At 41.5% G+C, this 22,092-nt stretch overlaps 1 protein-coding gene across 1 annotated transcript; it reads left to right on the forward strand.

Moving 5' to 3' along the window:
- On the forward strand, positions 1–20,263 carry CFAP206 (cilia and flagella associated protein 206). The gene is made up of 13 exons (XM_084827064.1): positions 1–406; positions 3,036–3,144; positions 7,237–7,320; positions 9,695–9,785; positions 10,771–10,959; positions 11,630–11,788; positions 12,433–12,641; positions 13,634–13,753; positions 14,961–15,159; positions 15,694–15,834; positions 17,006–17,199; positions 17,794–17,937; positions 19,972–20,263. Exons 2-13 carry the CDS (start codon positions 3,037–3,039, stop codon positions 20,200–20,202), a joined length of 1,869 nt encoding a protein of 622 aa, XP_084683190.1. The 5' UTR covers positions 1–406; position 3,036; the 3' UTR covers positions 20,203–20,263.
- The last annotated feature ends 1,829 nt before the right edge of the window (positions 20,264–22,092 follow it).

Consider the following 22,092-nt stretch of genomic DNA (forward strand, 5'->3'; position numbering starts at 1 on the left):
AGGACAGAACGAAGGACCATCTCGGCGAACACGCGTCCGTCCCTTCCGACAACCAATGCGCGTTTGCAACGCGCTGGCGCGAGGCCACGCCCACTCGGGCCCTTCCGCGCCGCCCGCCTCTCGCTTACCTAACAGCTCGTGGGAGAGGCGCCTACGGTCTCCACGGAAACGCAGCTGCCCTGCAAAGAACGAGGAAAGCGCTTCTTTCCATTCAGGGAAAAGGGGCAGCCGGGGGCCAGAAACTGCTGCTGAAGGGAGAGAGGGGCCGCGGGCGGGGCTGAAGGCGGCCCGGTGAGCTTTATCACGTGGGAGAGAGAAGACGCTGCCCGTCCGTCTGGGAGGCTTGTTCTGACGGAGCTGGACGGGAAGGGCGACCAAGGGACAAATAAAGGGTTGCTGGCGCCAGGTGAGTGGCGGCAGGTGACAGTAGTGTGTGTGTGTGTTTAACGCCCCAGTCGAGTCCTCAAGAGGGTTGCCACCTTTACCAGTTATGTAGCAGGCTGAAGCTGAACAGGTGATGTTTCCCCATGGCTGCACTTCTGCACTGGGGAATTCAACACCAGCCGAATTTCTGCATGTCAGGCAGCTGTAAAGTTAAAGGCACCCTGCCAGAGAAGGACTTGACCCGTTTTCGGTATTGGGTTTGGATGCCACACTTCTTTCCGTGATACTCAGGGTACTTCCAGACACCCTTCCTCCTTCATGGAATCTTACAGGGGTCCAGATGACATGGTCTTCCGTTTGTAACCCTCTTGTGTTTTCCCACTGTGTTTTCCACCCTTTTTCTTACCAGAAAGGCTGCTCCTAGACCAGGGGTGCACAACTTGTGGCTCTCCAGACGTTTGGGCCTACAATGCCCATCATCCCTCATCATTGGCTACACTGGCTAGGGCTGATGGGAGTTGTAGGCCCAAATACCTGGAGGGACACAAGTTGCCCACCCCAGTTTTAGACTTCAGGTTCTTAAGATTCCCAGTTGGAAGACATTGTGTAGCTACCTATTCTGTCTTTTTCTCCTTAATGGATTTTCTGTGGTAAGAACAAAAGATGGAAAGGAGAGGTGGGAAAACACAGGAGGATTATGAGTTGAAGACATTGTTTGGGCCCCCTGTAAAATTCTGTAAATGAGGCAGGGCAATGGTGTGATAAAAATTTCAACTGGTAGCACCCAGCAAATTCATAAAGGAGGGAAAGACAGCATAGCTGCACAAAACTTCCCCCTTTACAGCATACAGTAGACAGACATAGAAAACATAAACACACATCAAAGCGCTCTCTCTCTCTCTCTCTCTCTGACACACACACTCACACACACATACACATGCACTCACACTCAAGAAAGAGACATAGACTGACTCACTGACTCATTCAGACACGACAGCCAAACAGGATACACACATACGCAGACATTTTTCTGCCTGAGGAGGACGAGCAAATGCTTCCGATTTCTCACTGGATGATCTTGGCCAGTCACTACCAAACCTACCTCACAGGATTGTTGTGATGGTAAAAATGGGAAGATCCCTAGTCCTTGGGGGAAGGGCAAAACATAAATATAATAAAATAAAATAATTGAATCTATACTAGACAAACATAATTGTTACACTATGTTCGCAATAAGCCTCCCTAGCATATAAAATACTCACCTGTGCATTGCATTACTGTGTGCACTCATTTACATACATATGCAGCAGAAACAAGATGCATCCAGTATCCCAGTTTGGAAATCTTATTGAGACTTTGGGGAAGGGAGCCTGAAGACTGACAAACTCTTATAAGTCATAAAAACATTCAGACTTTGAAAAACATCCTCAACGTTCTCATATGCCCCCCCCGTATGCTCCCATCTTCTGCGTGAACATCAACTCAAAAGACATTTTATTAAAAGCAAAAGCAAAAACAAAAATATCTTGTGGCACCTTAAAGACTAACAAATTTATTTTTTCATTGGCTTTTGTGGACTATATCTCACTTCATCGGATACATGGAGCGTTATGGGGATTTTTAGTTTTTTATACAGTACATGTGGTGGTGAGGAAATGTAAACAGTGAGTTCTGAAGGAAATTAAATGCAGAAATAGTTCATGAATTAAGGCAAGTATCCTTCCTTTCATTAAATACTTCATAGCCACTCACCCCCTGACTGCATTTTCCTAAAAATACCCAACCCACTATCAGACAAGATAACAACTCTGAACAACACAGCAGTGCTGTCATAGAGAACTCTCCCTCCCAGTAATATGGGTATAACCACCATGGACTACTTTGCAGTGCTGACGTAACCTGTAATCAGCCACAGTGCCCTCCTCCCCACCCACCCCACACAATAAGGGTATAATGGCAGACTTTATTTACATTGGCATGAGTTTTTTTAATGGTTACAAACTAAGCAAAAACTACACCTTTTTTGCATGAAATAAGACCTGAGATAAAAAGAACATGAATTCCTGTCATTCTTGCTACCTATTGTTTGGGGCTGAATATCCTACTGCCCAATCATAGCAACACTAAAATTCTGGATTTCCCAGACGTTGGACTGGGGCCTACAGCCCCCTTCGTCCTGTGGTTAACCTGGCTATGCTTCCAGACAGACTGCTCCTAAGCGCTACCAGTCAAAAGACATTGTGTGGTTATTCCATCTTTCCTACCTTAACAGATTTCTTGTGATAAAAAAGACAGAAGTAGTGATGGGAACACACACAAGAGTTACAAATGGAAGATGATAATGTCTGGATCTGCTGTAAAATTCCACATTAAGGCAGGGCAATTGCACAGTAAAAGCCTCATCTGGAAGCCCCCATAGACTTGTTCACTTGATATATTTCACATATCAAACAAAAACTATTTCAGTTATCTTTTATCATCAGCTTTCCTAACAACCGTAAATCTCCTCTGCCTCTTGGCTATATTGTTTTTGAAAGCTTGAAAGGCTGATGACTGAATAAGCAATCACAGCACTGTCAGTAAAAGCTACTGTGGGAAAAAATGGCAATGTATTCTAACAAATGTCCATCCTTCATCTCTTGATGGTACAGAATGGCTCACTCTCAAGCTGAAAATGTCATAAAGAACATCATCCGTGAAATAGGACAAGAATGTGCCGTGAAGGGACAAACTGTATCGGAAACTCTGGTGGCATTCATGGTAAGAGCAAAATAGAGATTTTACTAGTGTCCTCTGTTTAAATGCTCTTTTCACCATGTTAATGTCACTCCTGTGGCATTAAAAGAATAATGTTCATGCAAGAGACATAAAGGATCAGACTGACAGTGTGTAGTCTAAGGCAGCCTTCCCCAACCTGGTGTCCTCCAAATGTTTTTGACTTCAGCTCCCATTAGCCCCAGTCAGCATGGCCAATGGTCAGGAACGATAGGAGTTGTAGTTTAAAACATCAGGAGGGCACCAAGTTGGGGAAGGCTGGGCTAAGGTAAATTAGTGATGGGTGGATAGCAGTAAAGGCATGCATTTTTACTTTTTTTTTTTTTCAAAGATGCAGGCTCATTTTGGAGAGATAATGAGTTATAGCAGCAACACGCTATTCATGAAGCAACTCAGCCAGTTCATGCACATTGGACGGGATGGGTATGGAGCAAAGAAATATACATATTTGGGATGTGGCTGTAAGTCAGACACAGCAGTACACTGTACATACTTGAATGAAACTAGCAGAATCAGGGCCAACCCTGTCATGTAGCATGGTGAAGCAATCTGTATCAGTTGGCACTGGAAAGCAGGGGTACGTTGAAGGCAGGAATTGGTGTTGAATGGTGCAGGAAGACTTTTTGCTACAAGGGAGGAGGCACCATTTGGATTCCGCTTCAGTCAGTGAAATGTCTTGGGCTGGCCCTGGGCAGAACTTGCGCTTTCTGAAGTCTTAATTTCAGTGGCTGTCTGGTTTGGTAGTGCTGATTGTGTTTGTCTAACTAGCAAAGTCACACACAAAAATCACCTAAGAAAAAGACGGAAAAGGTATGTGTGTATTGATGAAATTGTTGCAGTCATCCAAAGACAGTTTTAAAAATTAACAAGCAAGAGAGGAATGGGCACATAAACCACAGTATCTTGCTATATTTCCTTGGGGTGGGAAAGGATAGGGTTAGGATAGGCAACAATGTAACATGTTTGCAAAACCCAGGAAAAGCAGCCCCAGTGGCCCTACAAAAGTGTTTCCCTCATGGATGGAGGTTAATTATGGATTGGGGTAGGTGAGTGTGGCAGAGGCAATCTAGCATGCTTACAAATCAAATCCAGGAGCAGCTGCCCCAGTAGAGTGAATACTTGCTAGAAATGGTTACTTGGTCAACTGATAGCTGATTGTGTACTCCAGGTGGGTGGAAAGCTTGTCCAGTAGGAGAAGGTCCAGTGACAGACTCTTAGACACTACTCCTGGGTCTGACTGCAGAACAGATAAATTCTGCACGATAGGAATGGCAGCCCACAGAAAAATCCCCAAAAGCTAGCAGCAAAGAATTCCCACTCTTACTAGCTCTGTTGTTATTTAGTATGAAACTTAAAAAAAATTCTGCTAATCTAAATTCCAAAGCAAATGCAGTTTGTTTCAGTGTTGCAGTTTGATAGGGCCTGTGTCTGGAAGAGAGTGGCCTATGACAACCCTGCAATGTAGTGCATGTGGAATATTGCAGCTCAGGCTCTGAGTGGTTTACAGCAACCCTGTGGTGGGTTGGGCTGAAGCTGAGAGAGTAGATCACAACAACCCTGCAGTGTTATCTATTGCTTTTATCCCCGTGTTGCAGGTTGGGCTGTGAAAGTAGTATACAACAGTCTTGCAGTGTAGTTTGTTATACCTCTATGGGGGTGGGGGCTGTGCTGAGAGAAGAGTGGGTTACTATAGCTCTGCAATGTATTCCACTGTTCATATCACAGGTCACAGGTAGAGCTGAAGCTGGTTTGGATTCTCAGGGCAAAATCCCCCTCCAGAGTGCAGCAAAGATCATTCTGCTTAAATTGCCTTCCTAGGCCAAATGAGCACCCAGTTACATGCGGAAGCCTCGTGCTTCATTGACTTCCATGGAGACTGGTTGTGCTTTTAAATGTTCAAAAACTAAAAGAAAAAAGAACAACCAAACAGATCAGCACATTAAGTAAGAGCAGGGACTCCTGTTTTTGATGTTAACGTTTGGTTTCAGCCCTGTCAGCCACTTGCATCTCAGGGATACACCACAATATTTTATTGTGAGGCCCCACTTGACGGTTAATCATGAGAAGATGGCTACAGTGCAGTATTGTTTTGTAAATTGTATGTCTACTTCAGCTCACGGGAGTTCCCATGATAGGAAGGGCAACGAATATCTTGGGCAGTATCCAAAGCTGGTAATCTGTCACTGAACATTACGTTGCATGCGTGGGAATGGCCACTAGTGCAATGGGAAGCTAGCACTTCCTAGAACAACTCTAGAAACGAGCCAGAACTACTGGTCCACAGAGCTCCCTTCTGTAAGCTTCACTGACTTGTTCCATTCTAGAAATGTTTGTTTTAGCTACTTTCCAGCTGCTCTAGGAAGTGCTAGCTTCTGTTTGCACTAGTGGCAATTCCCGCTGGCACAAGGGCAGCTTTGAATACTGCCCCTTATGCATATGTGCCTGCCGAAGCAGCTGGCTGTGGGCAGCTGTGATGCTGAATACAGTCTTCACATGTGCAGCAGCACAGTAACCATTCTGGGCCTCTTTGGCGGGGTGGTTGCTGCACCAGGTAACTATGGGATTCGGTGCATTCACTATTGGTAAGCTGCAGTTTCTTCCTTTCTTAGTGGGTAGGTACTATTCTGGTCTGTAAAACTAGTATCATGAGTTCTCCAAACCATTCTCACTGCCAGTTGTGGGAAGGAGAAACTATGGTTGACTGAGAAGTGATGAAGGAACCTTTCCTATAACTGACATTTTGGATGTCAGAGAAGATCTGGATAAAACTGTATGGGCACAATATATATGGATCCAGGGCTACTTTAATAGACCTAGGTCCCAATGCTGAACTATATTGCATATAGAAGGGGAAGAAATGGAAGCAGTGACAGATTTTATTTTCTTGGGCTCCAAGATCACCGCAGACGGTGACTGTAGCCATGAAATTAAAAGACGCTTGCTCCTTGGGAGAAAAGCTATGGCAAACCTAGACAGCACAGTAAGAAGCAGAGACATCATCTTGCCGACAAAGGTCCGCATAATCAAAGCTATGGTTTTCCCAGTAGTAATGTATGGCTGTGAGAGCTGGACTATAAGGAAGGCTGAGCGCCGAAGAATTGATGCTTTCGAACTGTGGTGCTGCAGAAGAGTCTTACGAGTCCCCTGGACTGCAAGGAGGTCCAATCAGTCCATCCTAAAGGAAATCAACCCTGAGTGCTCATTGGAAGGACAGATACTGAAGCTGAAGCTCAAATATTACGGCCACCAAATGCAAAGAGAAAACTCCCTGGAAAAGACCCTGATGCTGGGAAAGATTGAAGGCAAAAGGAGAAGGGGACGGCAGAGGATGAGATGGCTAGATAGCATCACCGATGCAATGAATATGAACTTGAGCACACTCCGGGAGAAAGCGGAGGACAGGAAGGCCTGGCGTGCTACGGTCCATGGGGTCACGAAGAGTCGGACACGACTTAACGACTGAACAACAACAATAAACAGTTTGGGATTATGCTCTGTGCCTTTCTCCTACTCACAGACAGGTGCAGACTCCTTCTCTTTGTCATAATATTTGAAAAGTCCCACAGTTCACCAGTATTTTGTTTCCCATGCTGGGGAGGTAATGACATTTCAATCCCCCTCTCCATATACTGGAAATATGGACGGTATTTTTGTGCTCTGGAGAAAAGATAACAGCCAGTTTTCCAAGCAACAGGGGATTTAAGAAGAACCTAGAAGTGAGAACAGAATAAAACAACGTACTGAGTTGCTTCCATACAATGCCACCATAGTGGCCCCACTTTTGTGGTTTTGCGCTATAGCTTATTTAGTGTAGTGGTGAATCCATCCCTAATTAAACCCTTCAGGAGCTTACACTCTTAAAACTTGTACAGGGGTGTTAAATTCCATTGATTTAAATGAAATATCCAAGTAAGTATATTTGTTAGGATCAGGGAGTTAGTCTTCATTCCTTTTCATTTAAATTGGGAAGAGACATTTGCATAATGTCAGGTATACAGTTACAGTTATACCAGAGTAAGATTTATTTAAGGGCAAATGATACAGATTCATCCGGAAACCTCTTTTGTCAACTTGTAGGTGAAAGCTGTTGTATTAGATCCAAGGAATGGATTTAACGTGGATAGAACCCTTACGAAAGCTGATGTGCAAAAACTTATTACGGTAATTACATTGTTTGGAACATGTTCTAAAGGATTCTGTACTTTTTTTTTTTTTACAACTTTTATACCTGTTTCAATTAACATATTCTCAACAAATCAAAGCAGTCTCTTAAGCATCTGACATGCTTTGAATTGGTTAATGCAATTTAAATAAGTACAGCAAATGCCCTGAAGGTATCAAATGATCTACATTTCTGTTACTGCAGAGATCATTTATGTTTAGGAAAAATAATGTAAATATATTTCCTGACTCAAGAGATGTATATTGATTCTTTGTTTACTACTGCTGATCATCCAGAAGGACTTTGTTTGAAGTCCAAATGAAAATCTACATTTTAATCTGCATTTAATTATCGTTTGGCTGCTTTTAATTTACAGCTCCCAGTAGTGCACTTACCCAGCATTCATTCACTTTAATGAGGCTTGTGCAGAGGACCTTCCCATGGCATTGTGCTCAAAGGCTGCAGTCCTGTCCACACTTAAGATTGTTTAAATCCCATTGCAGTCAGTGGGATTTAAGCAGCCGGACTGTACCCAGGATTGCAGCAACAATATTATTGTTCATATATCGCTTTCATCAAATTATGATTTATTTTTTATTTTTTATTACATTTATATCCCACCTATTTTCCTCTTACAAGGAACCCAAGGCAGCTTACATGGTCCTCTTCCTCTCCATTTTATCTTCACAACAAACCTGTGAGGTAGGTTAGGCTGAGAATCAGTGACTGGCCCAAAGTCACCCATTGAATGGGTGAGCAGAGACTAGAACCTGGATCTCCCGAGTCCCAGTCCAACACTCTTACCACTACACCACAGTGGCTCTAATTAAAATTAATTTAAAATTATATATTTCAAATTCATACCACCACAAATCACTTGGAGCACAAACTCTCTAAGGCCATATATATCACCCAATGATAACTGTTGATTAACCTCCATTTTTTCCACTATGCTTTGGAATCGCCCCTAGTGGCTTCTCAAAACCTGTTTGTGCGCAGTTGGAACTTAATTTTGTACCTCCGCTGTGTGAAGACAAATTTAAAATAAAACCTTCCATTAACATCAGGTAAATGGATGGTATTTAATGCTTCCAGCCATAGTATTTAGAATTTTAAAATATACTTGCCATAAATTGGCTTCCAAAGACAACTGGATATATCATTGGTTTTCGAACTGTGGGGCAGGACCCTTTGGGATGTGTGGGACACCTGAAGAATAGAGGCATGAAATTCTAGGGAGGGATAGGATCCTGCAGCAGATGGAGTATTCCTTCCCATCAGCCAAGTCCTAGATGGGTTGAATGCCCCTGGGCAAAGGACCTCACTGACTCACATGAGATTTGACTTATCGTTCCAATCAGATTTAGGAAGGAGAAAGTGCAAGAAGAACTACTACTTTGTTAAAGAAAGCTTCCCCTGTGTGATTTTAGGAGGCTGTCAGAGATGTTGTGTTCTATTAACTCGTATGGTTAGTACTCCATTCAACAGATCCTTACATGCAGCAGCAGGAGGCTGCATGCAGCTGTACATGAGATTCTCTACATCAGCCTTCCCCAGCCTGGTGCCCTCTAAATGCTTTGAACTTCAACTCCTATCAGCCTCAGCCAGCATGGCCAATGGTCAGGAATTCTGGGAATTGTAGTCCAAAACATCTGGAGGGCCATAGGTTGGGGAAGGCTGCTCTACATACTTACCTATGAAAGGGATTATTGGTGCAAGACTGAGGGCAGGCCACAGGGTACAGGAAATTGAGACAAAGGGCCCAAGCTCCAAAACCATGAGCATACACCGAAACCAAGTTGTACCTACTTCCTATCCCCAAGAAGGCTTGTTATGTCATTCAGTTTAGGAGGACTTGTCATTTGCGCAACTCTTAATTCTTTTGTGGTCCATTATATACAGAAAACGTCATTGTGAGTGAGCTTGATCTTCACTAAAAAAAAAAGAAAAAAAGTGACTCTGCAGTCATATATATATTTTTATATATGCGCGCCTTTTGAGTGCGTGGAGCTTCCTCCTCCCCTGAAAGGAGTAAATAATCTCTTCCAGATGAGGAGCTTCTTGTGCACATCAGAGTTCACATGGCCACTTGGACTCCATGGATTGGGGCAATATCAAGTAATCCAGTCCTAACCTATCTATCCTAAGCAATATATCATTTTTGAAATGGCACTCTTAAGCTGCTTGATCAGTTTTCTAAAATTATTTTTAAGCAAAAGGAGCCTCATTTTCAAAGTCTATTAAGCTGATATTCCATATATAAACTTTTGGGCAGGGCAATTAATAGTATTGCTGTGTGCCCAATGATGATGTTTTGATAATTTGCTAAGTGGCTTGAAAAAACTTACTTACTTCAACAGTTTCTCTTTTTAGCTTTGCATTAACAGACTTCTTGACACTAGAAATCCATCCTTGGACACTATTAAGATGCAAGTTTATTTTGATATGAACTATACAAACCGAGGTAAGCAAACTGTGGAATTATTTAATGTGAATATGATACACTGACAGCGCAATTCTATGCATGTTTACGCAAAAGTAAATATCACTGTGTTCAATAAGTCTTGCCTAGCAAATATGCATATGACTGTAGCCACTACACACCTATTCTTGCTATAGGTGAATGCTTTATTGTACTACTGACATGGAACAGTAAAACCAAATAATATCAATTTATGAACATGGAAGAGTAGCAAGCCACACCAAGGAGGTTTTAAACTGCAAAACAAATTCTTCAAAATTTGCCAACCATTAGAGGAGCTAATGGTTTCCCATTCTTTTGAAATCCTGGATAGGTGTCTCAAAAAAACGTTGTTACATCCTGCACCAAATATGCCAGATACATTTTATTGCTGTAATATAATATAGCTGAGCTTGTGCAATTACCAGTTCTACAGCACAATCCTATGTATTTTTATTCAGCTGCAAGTCCTGCTGTGTTCACCAGGTCTGCAGCCCTAGTGTATCGGGATGAGAGGATGGGAGGGTGTAAGCATGTAAGATGTGGCCATTTTAATTAGCTATGTTAAAAGCCTGTTGACGTACATTTAAGTGTTTTGGCTTTTCTATACCTTGGGGTGCTTCCAGACAGAAGGTTCCTAGCACTAGTGATCAGAAGGCATTGTGCAGCAATTCTGTCTTTTTCCCATTAATAGATTTTCTGCAGTAAGAAAAAAGACAGAATAAATGGTGGGAAAACATGGGGGAGGTAAGAGTGGAAGACACTGTTGTCCGAACCCCGTAAAATTGTGCGAATAAGGCAGGATGATGGCACTATAAAAGCTTCATCTTGAAGCACCCTTGGATTACAACTAACGTAACTGCAGAACTCTCAGCCCAGTGAGATCTGCTCTGCTTTGCTCCACTGAAATTTAGAGTTCTAGGTGCAGCATACAGGTTATACAAGAGATGTAACTAGGTTCCATATGATTCTCTGTGTTTCCTCTTAGTCGAGTTAATTAACGAACAGCATTGTGTTCTGGAGTCCAGGCTTGGTCCTGTGAGCCGAGAAATTACAGATAACCGTGCTCGAACACGAGAAGAATTGGAAAGTGTTTATCGAAAGATTGTCAGCTATGTGCTGCTGCGCTCTGGCCTTGGATCCCCTACAGACATCAAGGTCATTAGAGAGGCAACTGGTTAGTAACCCTTTCAAATATGCAATGATGGGTTTTGCTAACATCCAACCTAATATGGCAGTCCTCAGAATGTGGATTGATCAGCAACTGGTGGCTACTTGAGGGGCATTTTTTAAATTTAAAATTGTTTCTGTCGTGCCATTCTGCCTCAATATGAGGCACTCAAGGCAGCTCACTACAGGTCTAAAAACAATCTGAAGTACAAAAATAATCAACTATCAGACAAAAAGCTCAAAACACAAACATATACAAATACTACTGCAAATAACAAAACCAGGCTGAGAACAGAACAGAACATGTGAGCCAGAATCATTTTGTGTCAAGAGTTTATGAATTAATGTCTTCAACTGTAATTAAGTTTAATATTTGAGAGCTCTTACTATGTTGGGAATGACGACAGGGGGCTATAGTAGGAAGGAGGAAGTAGAAAAGCCCTGTTCTGCACACCCTGTTCATTCATAGTTGTTAGAATCCAAGCCATTATCTCCAATATAGTAGGGCAGGGCCACAGATATGGATAAGTATCTCACTATACTAGACATAGTACAGAGCAAATAAATTGTGGTCTCTTCCCTAAAGAGCTTCCAGTATTCAGCCTTTGGGTAGTTTTACTGATGTCATGGTTGTTGTCCAAATGGCTTTTTTTACACATCCCTTTAATGTTTTCCAGCTGCCCTGCAGAGTGTGTTTCCTCAAACAGAACTTGCTGCTTTCCTCTCTCTCGGTAAGAAGGAGAAAGAGCGGCAGTTGAAAGAACTCACTATGATTGTTACAGGAATTCGGTTATTCAACAAGGACTGCGGGAAAGGAGGAGAAGGCATTGATGAGTGTAGGTATATATGCAGCTAATACTGTAGGCAGTAATCTTAAGGGTATTACACATTTAAGCCACTTTCAAACATGTTAAAAAATAGTCTGTGCTGATCCCAATTCTGTAAGGAGTCCATCTGAATTGCTTGATATGAGCAGTACCGTTGAGTTGATTTCCCAAACAATAAGCGATTTATGCTGTTCAGCCACAGGTTAACTGTCGTCACTGAATATCCTCAGCATTTAAATTCTGTATTTATTAGCAAGTTGACTAATCATAGCCCTTGTAAATGGCGAATAGACCTAATCCAGGATCCAAGGAGGCCTGTGTGTGTGCTTCGTGCTCTTCTGCACATGCACAGGAGCTGTGGGATTTTGGGTTTCCCCCTCCATCTGCAGCCCTTTGTCCTGTATTGGATGCTGCTTCAGAGGGTCTCCTGATCTTCAGGATAGACCTTTTGAGGCATGCAAGGAGCTTGAGGAGAAAGCGACCCCTCAAAAACTCTGGTGTGTACATGGAAGGCTACATGCAGCTGTTTCAGTCCTAGTCCCTGAAATATGTGGGGGAAATAACCATGGCTGTTTACTGAAATGCAAGTTGATATGCTTAGTTATTACTATCATACCTCCTCCATGTGTTTCAAACCAACCCTATGTCAACAGTACCAGCTATTCTGAATGAAGCTATCCCAGCAGCCAGCCATCATATAGATATAGAGCTACATGCTTCAAAGGAGCTGGCACACCAATACACAGCCTTGATTGAAATGATGCACCACAGTCAAAACGCTGAGGTGGAACTTAAACTGACAATGTTAAAAGAAGTACTGTACAACGTGAGACAACATGAGGCTTTTCTCTGTATTATTCTGGTAAGATTCTGTTCTGCACTGCATAATCTGTAGAATGCATATGCATCAATTGTGCCTGTAAGCTTTTGATACATTAATAACTGTTGGCACCAGATTCAACATAGGTCACCAACCTCTAGTTGGTATAGGAGTGTACAAGCTTCTAGTCGGAATTGTACTCTTTTTCTTACATTATCTGCAATACATAGGGTAATGTTGCTGTACACATTCAGATTATTGAGAGTCTAGTCAGTGACTATTGGTCAGTTATCATATGTGACTGACTATGTAAGCAAACTTATCTGAAGTTTGCCTTCAAGAAAACTGACTGTGGAGGATTTGGGGGCTTCTTTTATGGTATGTAAAAGCAATAAAAATGGGGCAGTGACAGGAGATAGAATGGATAGGCAGCTGGCTGCAATAATGTTCCTAGTAATAATAATTTAATAATTCATTAAAACATTCTCCCCTTGACCAGGTTTGCATGATCATGGAGGAGGAAAAGCCACGATGGCTTATTTATATATACACACACACACACACACACACACCCCTGTGCATGCCAGGGGTGGATCGGTTGCATAATTACCCTCAGTGCCATAGTGTCATGTGAAGTTGGCTAGCGTGGTTTGTTTCTGCAGTTAATAAGCCACCCAGAACCCATGGGCTGTTGTGGCTTATTCCCCCTGCTGTGATTGTGTGAACAGGCCCATTGTGTTGGTGGCTGCCCAAGGACCACTGAATTAACACATCACAGCAATCAGCCCAGTTACCCCTATTCTAAGGTTTCAGTCCTATCCACATTAGGTAAGCCCCACTCAGTTCAGTGGAATGTAATTCTGATTAAGCATGCTTAAATAAGCAGGCTCCATGACATTACATAAATGGCATTACATTTCACTGCTAATGAAACAGCCCAGTCTAAAAAGTGATTGTTTGTGTGTATTAAGTAATATAGTAGATCCTACCATAATAATGTTTCAATCACTACTTGGAGAATGCTGTCTTTTCAGTCTGATGTGATCACGTGTGCACAAGAAGTTGATATGATGGACAAGCAGTTTGAAGCACAGATGGAACAGCTAAAAAATATTGTTCGGGCAAAGACAGCTGTGCCTACTTCTCTGGTTTATGTAAGTTTCTGAATTGCAAGGATGTTCTTAAACTATAACATTTTATTTATAAAAGGTCAGTATGTGCCTGTGCACATATTCTGCATTGACCTTTTCATAGACACTAAAAAGCACAGACCTCTCTACACTGTCTAATAGGAGAAAGAGATGGAACCTAGCCTATTAGTCCAAGGGTGCTTTAGATTTGGGTTTTCTTCTTGTTTTTTCTGTATTACACAGCGAACTGTTTTTGAAACAGAGGGATGTTTCAAATGCAGGTTTGTAATATGTCCTTGCTGTCAGCTATTCAAAGAAAGAAAAAAAGGTTAAATTCTTCTTGGATACCGGAAGCCCTTTGTGTGTTCCTAAGCAGCGCAGTGGATTCCAGTTTTAAATTATATCTATTTTGATTGGTCAAAACTTAATTAACTGGAGTTATCTGATTCTTCACCATTTCTGAGTCCCTTACATAAAATGAGATGGTTGATCACAGTTATTATCTGACTTTTAAATTTTGGCAGGAGCTAAATCTTCTTACCGTACGCTTTATTTAAAGGAACAGATATTAATAGATTGTTGTACTTTCAAGGTACACTTCTATCATGTAGTTTTTGTCTCTTTTTTTCTCTTCTCTTTTAGGAACCTTATTTTGCCTTCTTTTGCCTCCACTGTAGTGCCTGCCTGTGCAGCAACTATTAATATCCCTTTAACAGCCATTTACAATTCCCCCAGATATGGTAATACACGATGCCTGTTTGCCTTTTCCTTTAGGGCTTAACTAATACCCTTTTAAAAAGTTCCACTGGTTAATGGAACATATATCTTAGTGCTATCATATACTATGCTGTGCTGTGCTAGAGAATAGCATTCCTGACTTCAGTATGTGAGTTAAGTAGGGGAAATGTCTTCTAGATTTGAGTGTAAATATTACTTGCAAAATTCTTTAAGGGTGCAATCCTATGCATGTTTAGACAGGAAAATGTCCTACAACTCCCAGCTGGGAGTTCTAGGACTTTTTTCTGTATAAACATACATAGGATTGCACTCTTGTTATTTAAATTATTTTTTGTTTTAAAGCACGTTTTAGATTCCTTGCTATTTCATCTACCCACCACGTGCAGCACACATAAAAAATAGCAAACACGTACTTTTGACAAGGGGGGAGTACTATTTTGCAGACATAATGGAAATGCAACTTTAATATCTACCTTCGTTTTTTTTTTTCTAGCCTATATTTATTGCACTTTCTAACCTTTGGACCAGTTTTCAAGATGAGATACTGGTGCTCAGTTTCCTCAATAACTTGACTATCAATCTCCAGCAGTTCTTGGGAAGCCATGCACTCATCTTTCCAGAAGATGTGATGGAGTCTCTTCTTGAAGACATTATTGTGAAAACTGATGAGGAAAGGCTAAAGGAAAGCGCTGGTACTTTTAAAAAATCATGATTTTTTGAATTACTGTATAGTAATTGTACACCATGAAATCTGTGGAATGCTTCTGCTATCTTCAGGTTCTTAACCATATAAAATCAAGGCTTTGTGAATGCTAGAACTTTAACTTCGTGAACAGTAATAATGTATTTTGTATTTATGGGCTTTTTAGAGGAAGTTAAAAATAATAAAAACATTGACAAAGAAATGGCACTGTTTTGTAGCTTAATTTGGAAGCTGTTCAGGATATCAAAAGCTGTCCTCAACTTTCCACACTGTAGTAGATTACTCAGTATCTCAATAGGACTTGTGCCATGACTTTCAGAGGTATTAAGTTTACTTCAGAAAGTAAGTGTGTGTGTGTGTGTGTGTGTGTGTGTGTGTGAGAGAGAGAGAGAGAGAGAGAGAGATGAGAATGAGTATGGCCAGATTATCTTAGTGATATTTTGAATAACTCTAAGATGGAATTACTTCTATCCTGTATTTACTATGATGTATCACTTTTTCCTTGGGATATATTATCTTTCAGACAGCAAAGTAAATCCTACTGACTTTAGCAAAGAAGAATGGCTCTTTCCAGAATCCACAATTAATTTTAGCCAACTGCTAATTCAGTACCATGGGTTTTGTGCTTACACTTTTGCTGTGAAAGATGGTCTCCTCCTCCCAGGTACGCTTATAGATCTTTTTTTTGCTTTACAAGTATTCTTAATGCTTCATAGCCGTGTTCATCTCCTATCCAAGTACTCCTCATTCTGAGCAGCAAGGAGTGTTTTGAATGTGTGCATTCTTTATCAAGAGGGGAAATTGTACATCAGTTACAAAAGGTGCTTTCCAAGTGTAGCTCGCCTAACCACCACCATTGTGCTCTTCAGTGGATCACTTTGTGGCACTGACTGGCTTTACCCTTTCATCTTTTGCTTTTGTTGATGTGGTAGAACAAGGGTTTGTTGGTAGAACAGAAAGTAGAAGAGCAGCATCTGTGTATGTGTACTGAGCTAGTGAACAAAGCCAAGGTCAGAGTTAGTAGGTGGAGCTTCCTCAGCTCACCAAATGTTGAAGTCCTCAGCTATCACTTCTGGTATCCTGTCAATTTTGACTTCCTTCCCTGTTCTTATCATCTGGACTTATTAGTTATGGCTTATTGCCAATCGAGCAATTTGTAGTAAAAACATTTCCATGTATGCTTCAATTTGTGATCGTGCTTTGGATGTATCACTGAAAATTGTTTGTGTGTCCTTGCCAGTTGCATATTATGAACTGCATTTTTATGCCACAATAGTCAACAAAGGTTTGTCATGTCATGATCCCATTTATATTGGCCAGGATACAAATGGCTCCATGGTAATATACAAGCACTTCTGTGGGTGTAATCTTTTTTCTGGGCAGCTCAGAACTGACCTGTTGGGGAGGATGGGGGTGTTGCAACCTCCAGTCTATGTGTGGAATCCCCCACATGGCAGTTATGTGGAAGTTAGTCCTATTGATTCAGTAGCACTGTGTATAGGATTGCAAGATAAGAATATGCATTTGTATTTGTGTATTCAACAAAGAAACTAGAATTTGGCCACGCTTTAAAAAAAAAAAAAAAGCTTTGCTGTTTTTCAGCTGTGATCAACATTATGGAGGATTGGGTTTGAAGGACCCTAGTCTCTTTCTTCATTTATAGAAATTGATGGGAGTGGAGAGACATAATGTAAAGTTGACAACATTTTTTTAAAAAAAGGTTAAACTGGTACATACATTCTTAATTTGAAAAGCAAAACAGTATAATCATCAGGAATGTCATAAGAAAAGCACATCTGCGTAGAGAATTATTTTATGTGCTTTTTATTTGTTAGGAAATCCTTCTCTTGGAGTTCTGCAACACAAGGAGAAATATTATGCTTTTAGTTCCATGGAAGCTGCATATAGTTTTGCCAAGAATCCAGATAAATATATTAAGATGATTGGAGAAAAAGCAAAGGAATCTGCAGAGCTTATTCAGCTGCTTGAGCTTCATCAGCAATTCGAATCCCTTGCCCCTTATTCTCAGGTACTCACCACATTCATCCTGTATTGATTTAGGACACTCCCAGAAAGTACCTTTTACAGTAGGGATGGGGAATGTATGTCCTTCTAGATGTTGTTGGACTGCAACTCCCATCATCCCTCACTATTCGCTATACTAGCTAGGGCTGATGGCAGCTGAAGTTCATCAACAAGTGGAGGGACACATGGTCCCCACCTTTGTTCTACAGAAAGTATTTCAAAGATACCATACCATGCCATACCATACCATACTACACTACTTGGTTTGCCAGCATGTTGCCTTTGTTGATGTTTCTACTGCATTGTGGATTAGCTGCAATTAACATGGAGATTGGCACAGTACCACAGTCACCTATACGATGTTGGGAACATTGATTCAGTATACTAGGTGCTCAAACAGCCCTATCTGGAAGTGTGCTAAGTGATCTGTTGACTACAGTCTTCCTTTCAGGTTCTATGTAATGCTCAATGCTTAAGAACAAAGTAGGATGTACCAGTACACAGAAAGCATATTCTTTCAAATCCAAGTTGAGTTAGTCTGCCATTCTTTCAAAAATGTAGGAATGGAATTCCCCATTTCTTTTTGTTCTTCTTCCAGATGAGAGCTAAAGACAAGAACGTGTTGAAACCAATCACAAAGTGTGACAGCAGTACCCAGACTGATACCCATATTTTGCCACCAACTATTGTGAAGGATTATGAGTGGAATGAATGGGAACTGAGAAGGAAAGCCATCAAACTGGTTTGTGTCAACATTATCTGAGAGTTTAGTGCAGACAAACTACAATAATTAATAATTATCTGTTTGTATTTTGGGGGTGTTCTTGGATTCAGCATTGTCACTAGAGGCACAGGTGGACTTGGTGGTACGGAGCATGTTTTATCAGCTTAGGCTGGTATACCAACGACATCCTTATCTGGACAGATATAGCCTAGCTACAGTTGTCCATGCTGTGGTAACCTCTCATTTGGATTACTGCAATACATTATACTTGGGGCTGTCCTTGAAAATGGTCCAGAAACTTCAGCTGGTCCAAAATAGGGCAGCAAGTTTGTTAACAGGGACTGGCCAACGTGATCATACTATGCCAGTACTTTTCCATTTGCACTGGGTGCCAGTCCATTTCCAGGCCCGATTCAAGTGCTGTTATTAATATTCAGAGCTCTAAATGGCTTAGGACCAGGCTACCTGAAGGTTCATCTCCCCCCATATATACCTGCCCAGACCCTACGATCGTCTTCAGCAGTCCTTCTCTGAGAGCCCCCGCCACAGCAAGTGAGGTGGGTGGCTACCAGGAAAAGGGCCTTTTCTGTTGTGGCAGCCCGGTTGTGGAATGAGCTTTTCAGAGAGGCTCACCTGGCACCTAAGTTGTGCTCTTTTCGGCACCATGTGAAGACCTTTTTATTTTCTCAGGCATTTAGTTTTTCAGTTTGTTTTAAATCTGTTACTGTATTTTAAATATCTTGCTAGGTTTTATTTTATACTGTACTTTTAAACTTTTATATAGTATTTTATCATGTTGCATTTTATGATTTTAATTGTTGTGACTTTCGTTGCTGAGCAGTATAGAAATGTAATAAATAAAAATAAGGCAGTATAGATCAGACAGAATTAGAAAAAATCACATTTAAAAAATCAGCACTGAATAGTAAATATAATTTATCTCCAATGTTGACTTAATTATATCAATTATCATCTTGCACTATAGATTTCAGTTCTGCTTTCTTGAAGTATCTTTGCTAAAAGTACACAGAAACTGCAACTGGTTCAGAAAGCAGCTGCAAGGTTATTAATGTGTCCACTATACCAAACACTCCTTACCAGCACTGAAGATCTTCACAAGTTCCCAGTTTGTTTCCAGACATAATCCAGTGTGCTGGCTTTGACCTCTGAAACCTCAAACAGCCTACGACCAGAGTGTCTGAAGGACCTCCTTTTCTCTGTCAAACCTGCTTAGTGGTTATTACCTGTGGAAGGCCCTCACCAGTGGATCATGGATACAGCCTTTTCTGTTGTGGTGCCTTGACTGTTCCCAATATAAACACTTGGTGCTAACTTTAATAGACTTCAGACACCATGTAAGAACAGTCCTATTAAAGCTTTTGGCAAAATTTAATAATGGCTTCTAGATCTTAAATTGTTTTAATGTTACTGTGTGTGGTTTTTTTAAGTATATTTTGTAGGGTGGCTTTGTTTTGTTTGGATGAAAAAAATAGTTATGTAAGCCATCCTGGCCATCAATGTACTGGAAGGCAAGATATATGCTTCACAAATAAATATGGCATAAGTTGCACTCAATCTACTTAAAGATAATAGGGTGTATGAAGAAAACTATATAACATGCTAGTCTGAAACTAGTTTTAGTTTATGTAAACTTATCTGCTTTCCTCTCAGATGGCAAGTGTAAAACGTTGCGAAAGTGTCTCAGACTTACATTTAAAAACATTGTGCTGGGAACTTCAGCACAAGCCTCACTGAAACGAATGGGAACTGTCCGTTTCACTTTTGCCCATTTGTACTGGGAGAAGAAGGTATGGACTGAGTAAATCTCAAAACAAATTGGAGTACCACCGGCAATGTGACTTAATTCAACAATAAGCTCCTGAAATACAATTGCCTCACTAACTCACTGTTGACATAGAACTGCTCTTGCATCTCACAAGAATAAGTTGGTTCTGAATTATTGGTACTTTAGCATGAAGAGTGTATACAATTCTTTTAACGTAATCTGAGTGTAGTTGTAATTACTGTCATCTCTTTGTTTTCTATTTGTAGGCAAACTTGCGCCAAAAGCTAACTCACTCAGTGCAGACTAACCTCAGTCACATGAGAAGAGACAATTGCAGCCAGGTGTATGCAATGAAGGATTCTGGCACCCAGACCAAACGTGAAAGCTCCAGTAACGTACCCAGGCCTCAGATTTTCCTGGCTGGTCTTCGAGGCGGAACACCCCCAACTACTCGTATGACCAAAGTGAACTTAACAAGAGCAGTTGATGAAACATAAAGGGGAGACTTAAGTGAAAAGTCTTTCAATAAATGAACATTTAAAAAAACATAAATGAATTTTCTCCCATTAGTTATCTATTGATTCCAGTGCAAAATTTATATCCTTAGCAGGGCCAGAGGAGAAGCTGTAGGTATCATTGCTAAGCTACAACTTAAACCTGTTATCCTCAGCCTTGTCCCACTGCAGAATCCTATTTTCAGTATAGTATATTAGAAGTTGCGTGGAAGATAGCACTAGCTTCCCACAGTGGACTGCCTCTCTGACCATGGAGTTTCTTCCCCATCCTCTGGCCTGTAGTCTCCCATGCTTCTTGTTCCCTTCAGACAGTCTCCTGTTCCTCCAGATTGTCTCCATGTGATTGACTGGTTTGATTTTCCATCTGTACTGTGCCTACCTTCAGCATAAACACCATTCGTTCATGCATTAATCCCCCCCGCCCCCCCCATTCCATTTCATAGTTTTGTAACCTTCCTTCTCCCTGGAGTGAGCTGGTAACATTGACATTTCCTTGCAGTTTGATAGCCTGCAAGGACCTAATACTTGCACGCCAGGGTTGATGCTAGGTATCAGAAACCAAGACATAGTCCTATATCCACAGCCTGAAGGCTGAGGAATCTGTTTTTCAAGCAGGGCATGCTACCCTGTGGCAATGTATCCATGGTTGCCTTATTATGCAGTAGTAACACTGGGACACGAAACAATACCAGTGTATCCATGCTTTGGAGATAAACTGTTTCTTCAGGCCAGGGAATCTGAAGATGCTTATACAGCCTGAGGGCCAAATTCAATTTCAGAGAAGCTCTCAGGGGCCACATTCCAGCGGTGGGTGGGGCCAAATGCAAAAGGGGTATGGCTAAAACCCCCAAAATGCCAGTCTCTTTTAGTTTACCGCTAGTAACTAAGGCTTAGGATAGGCATTTCAACCTTTTAAAATGGGGGAAAAACTGCACAAAAGCTGGGAAGCCACCAATCAGGGGAAGGGGCCGTAGGAAGGGTGCATGACTATATGGGAAACCCCAGAGGGGCAGATTGGGACCTCGGGTGCTGGATGCGGCCTGAGTTTCTGCACCCCTAACTTAGAGGCCGAGACTGAATTTTGAGACCCTACTTTGGATGGTATACTTCAACACAGTAAGTCTACCAGTTAATTTGGCCATTGCTGTAAGCTTGTGAGGAGCCAGGGTGGGTCTTGAACAAGGACACCTGCCAGGCAAGCTGTCGGGGTTCCACCATTGACCTGAACCCTGAGCAACTCCTGAAGGATCTCTTGCCTCCTTAAGAGTCCCACCTTCCTTCTTTTAAACTTCCCCTTCTCAGTAATGTGGGGTTTACACTGTAGACATGGGGTGACTGACACTCTAGACACAGGGTTTAACCACAACAGTTTACTGGTAAATTAAAGCAAGCAAATCACAACTACAGGTATTTACAAAGTGGAGCTGAGTGATACAAAAGGCCTTAAGAGAAAATAAAAGCTGCAAAATGCAAATTCCTTTATCCTAGCTGTACTTAGACTTATCCAGGCTGCTTCTTCATGCTCCCTCTTCAGGTTCTGTCTCCACAACTCTGCTCTTACTGCTCTGGTATTTCTGACTCTCTTTTTATACCCCCATCCCCACAAAAGTACTGCTTCAAACCTGAAGAAATGAAACTTAATTGAGGAAATGAAACTGAAACCTAACCAGGGAAATGGAACTACCCCTCTCAAGGATATCTCCTCCTAGCAAAAACTCCAGGCCGCTAGGCCTGACCTTTTCCCCTTTGTAGGCCCCAAACCTTTACATATGCTCTGATACCTTTCCTTTTGCATCACCACTACTGTTCTCACTGCAAGAAGAGCAAACTGTGCTTTGTGCTTCAGGGCATGTATCTAACCTGCCTGTGCAC

The sequence above is a fragment of the Heloderma suspectum genome, chromosome 1 (genome assembly GCF_057233095.1).
Source record: "Heloderma suspectum isolate Gila_16-S chromosome 1, 16-S_ref, whole genome shotgun sequence".
NCBI classification, from domain to species: Eukaryota; Metazoa; Chordata; class Lepidosauria; order Squamata; family Helodermatidae; genus Heloderma; species Heloderma suspectum.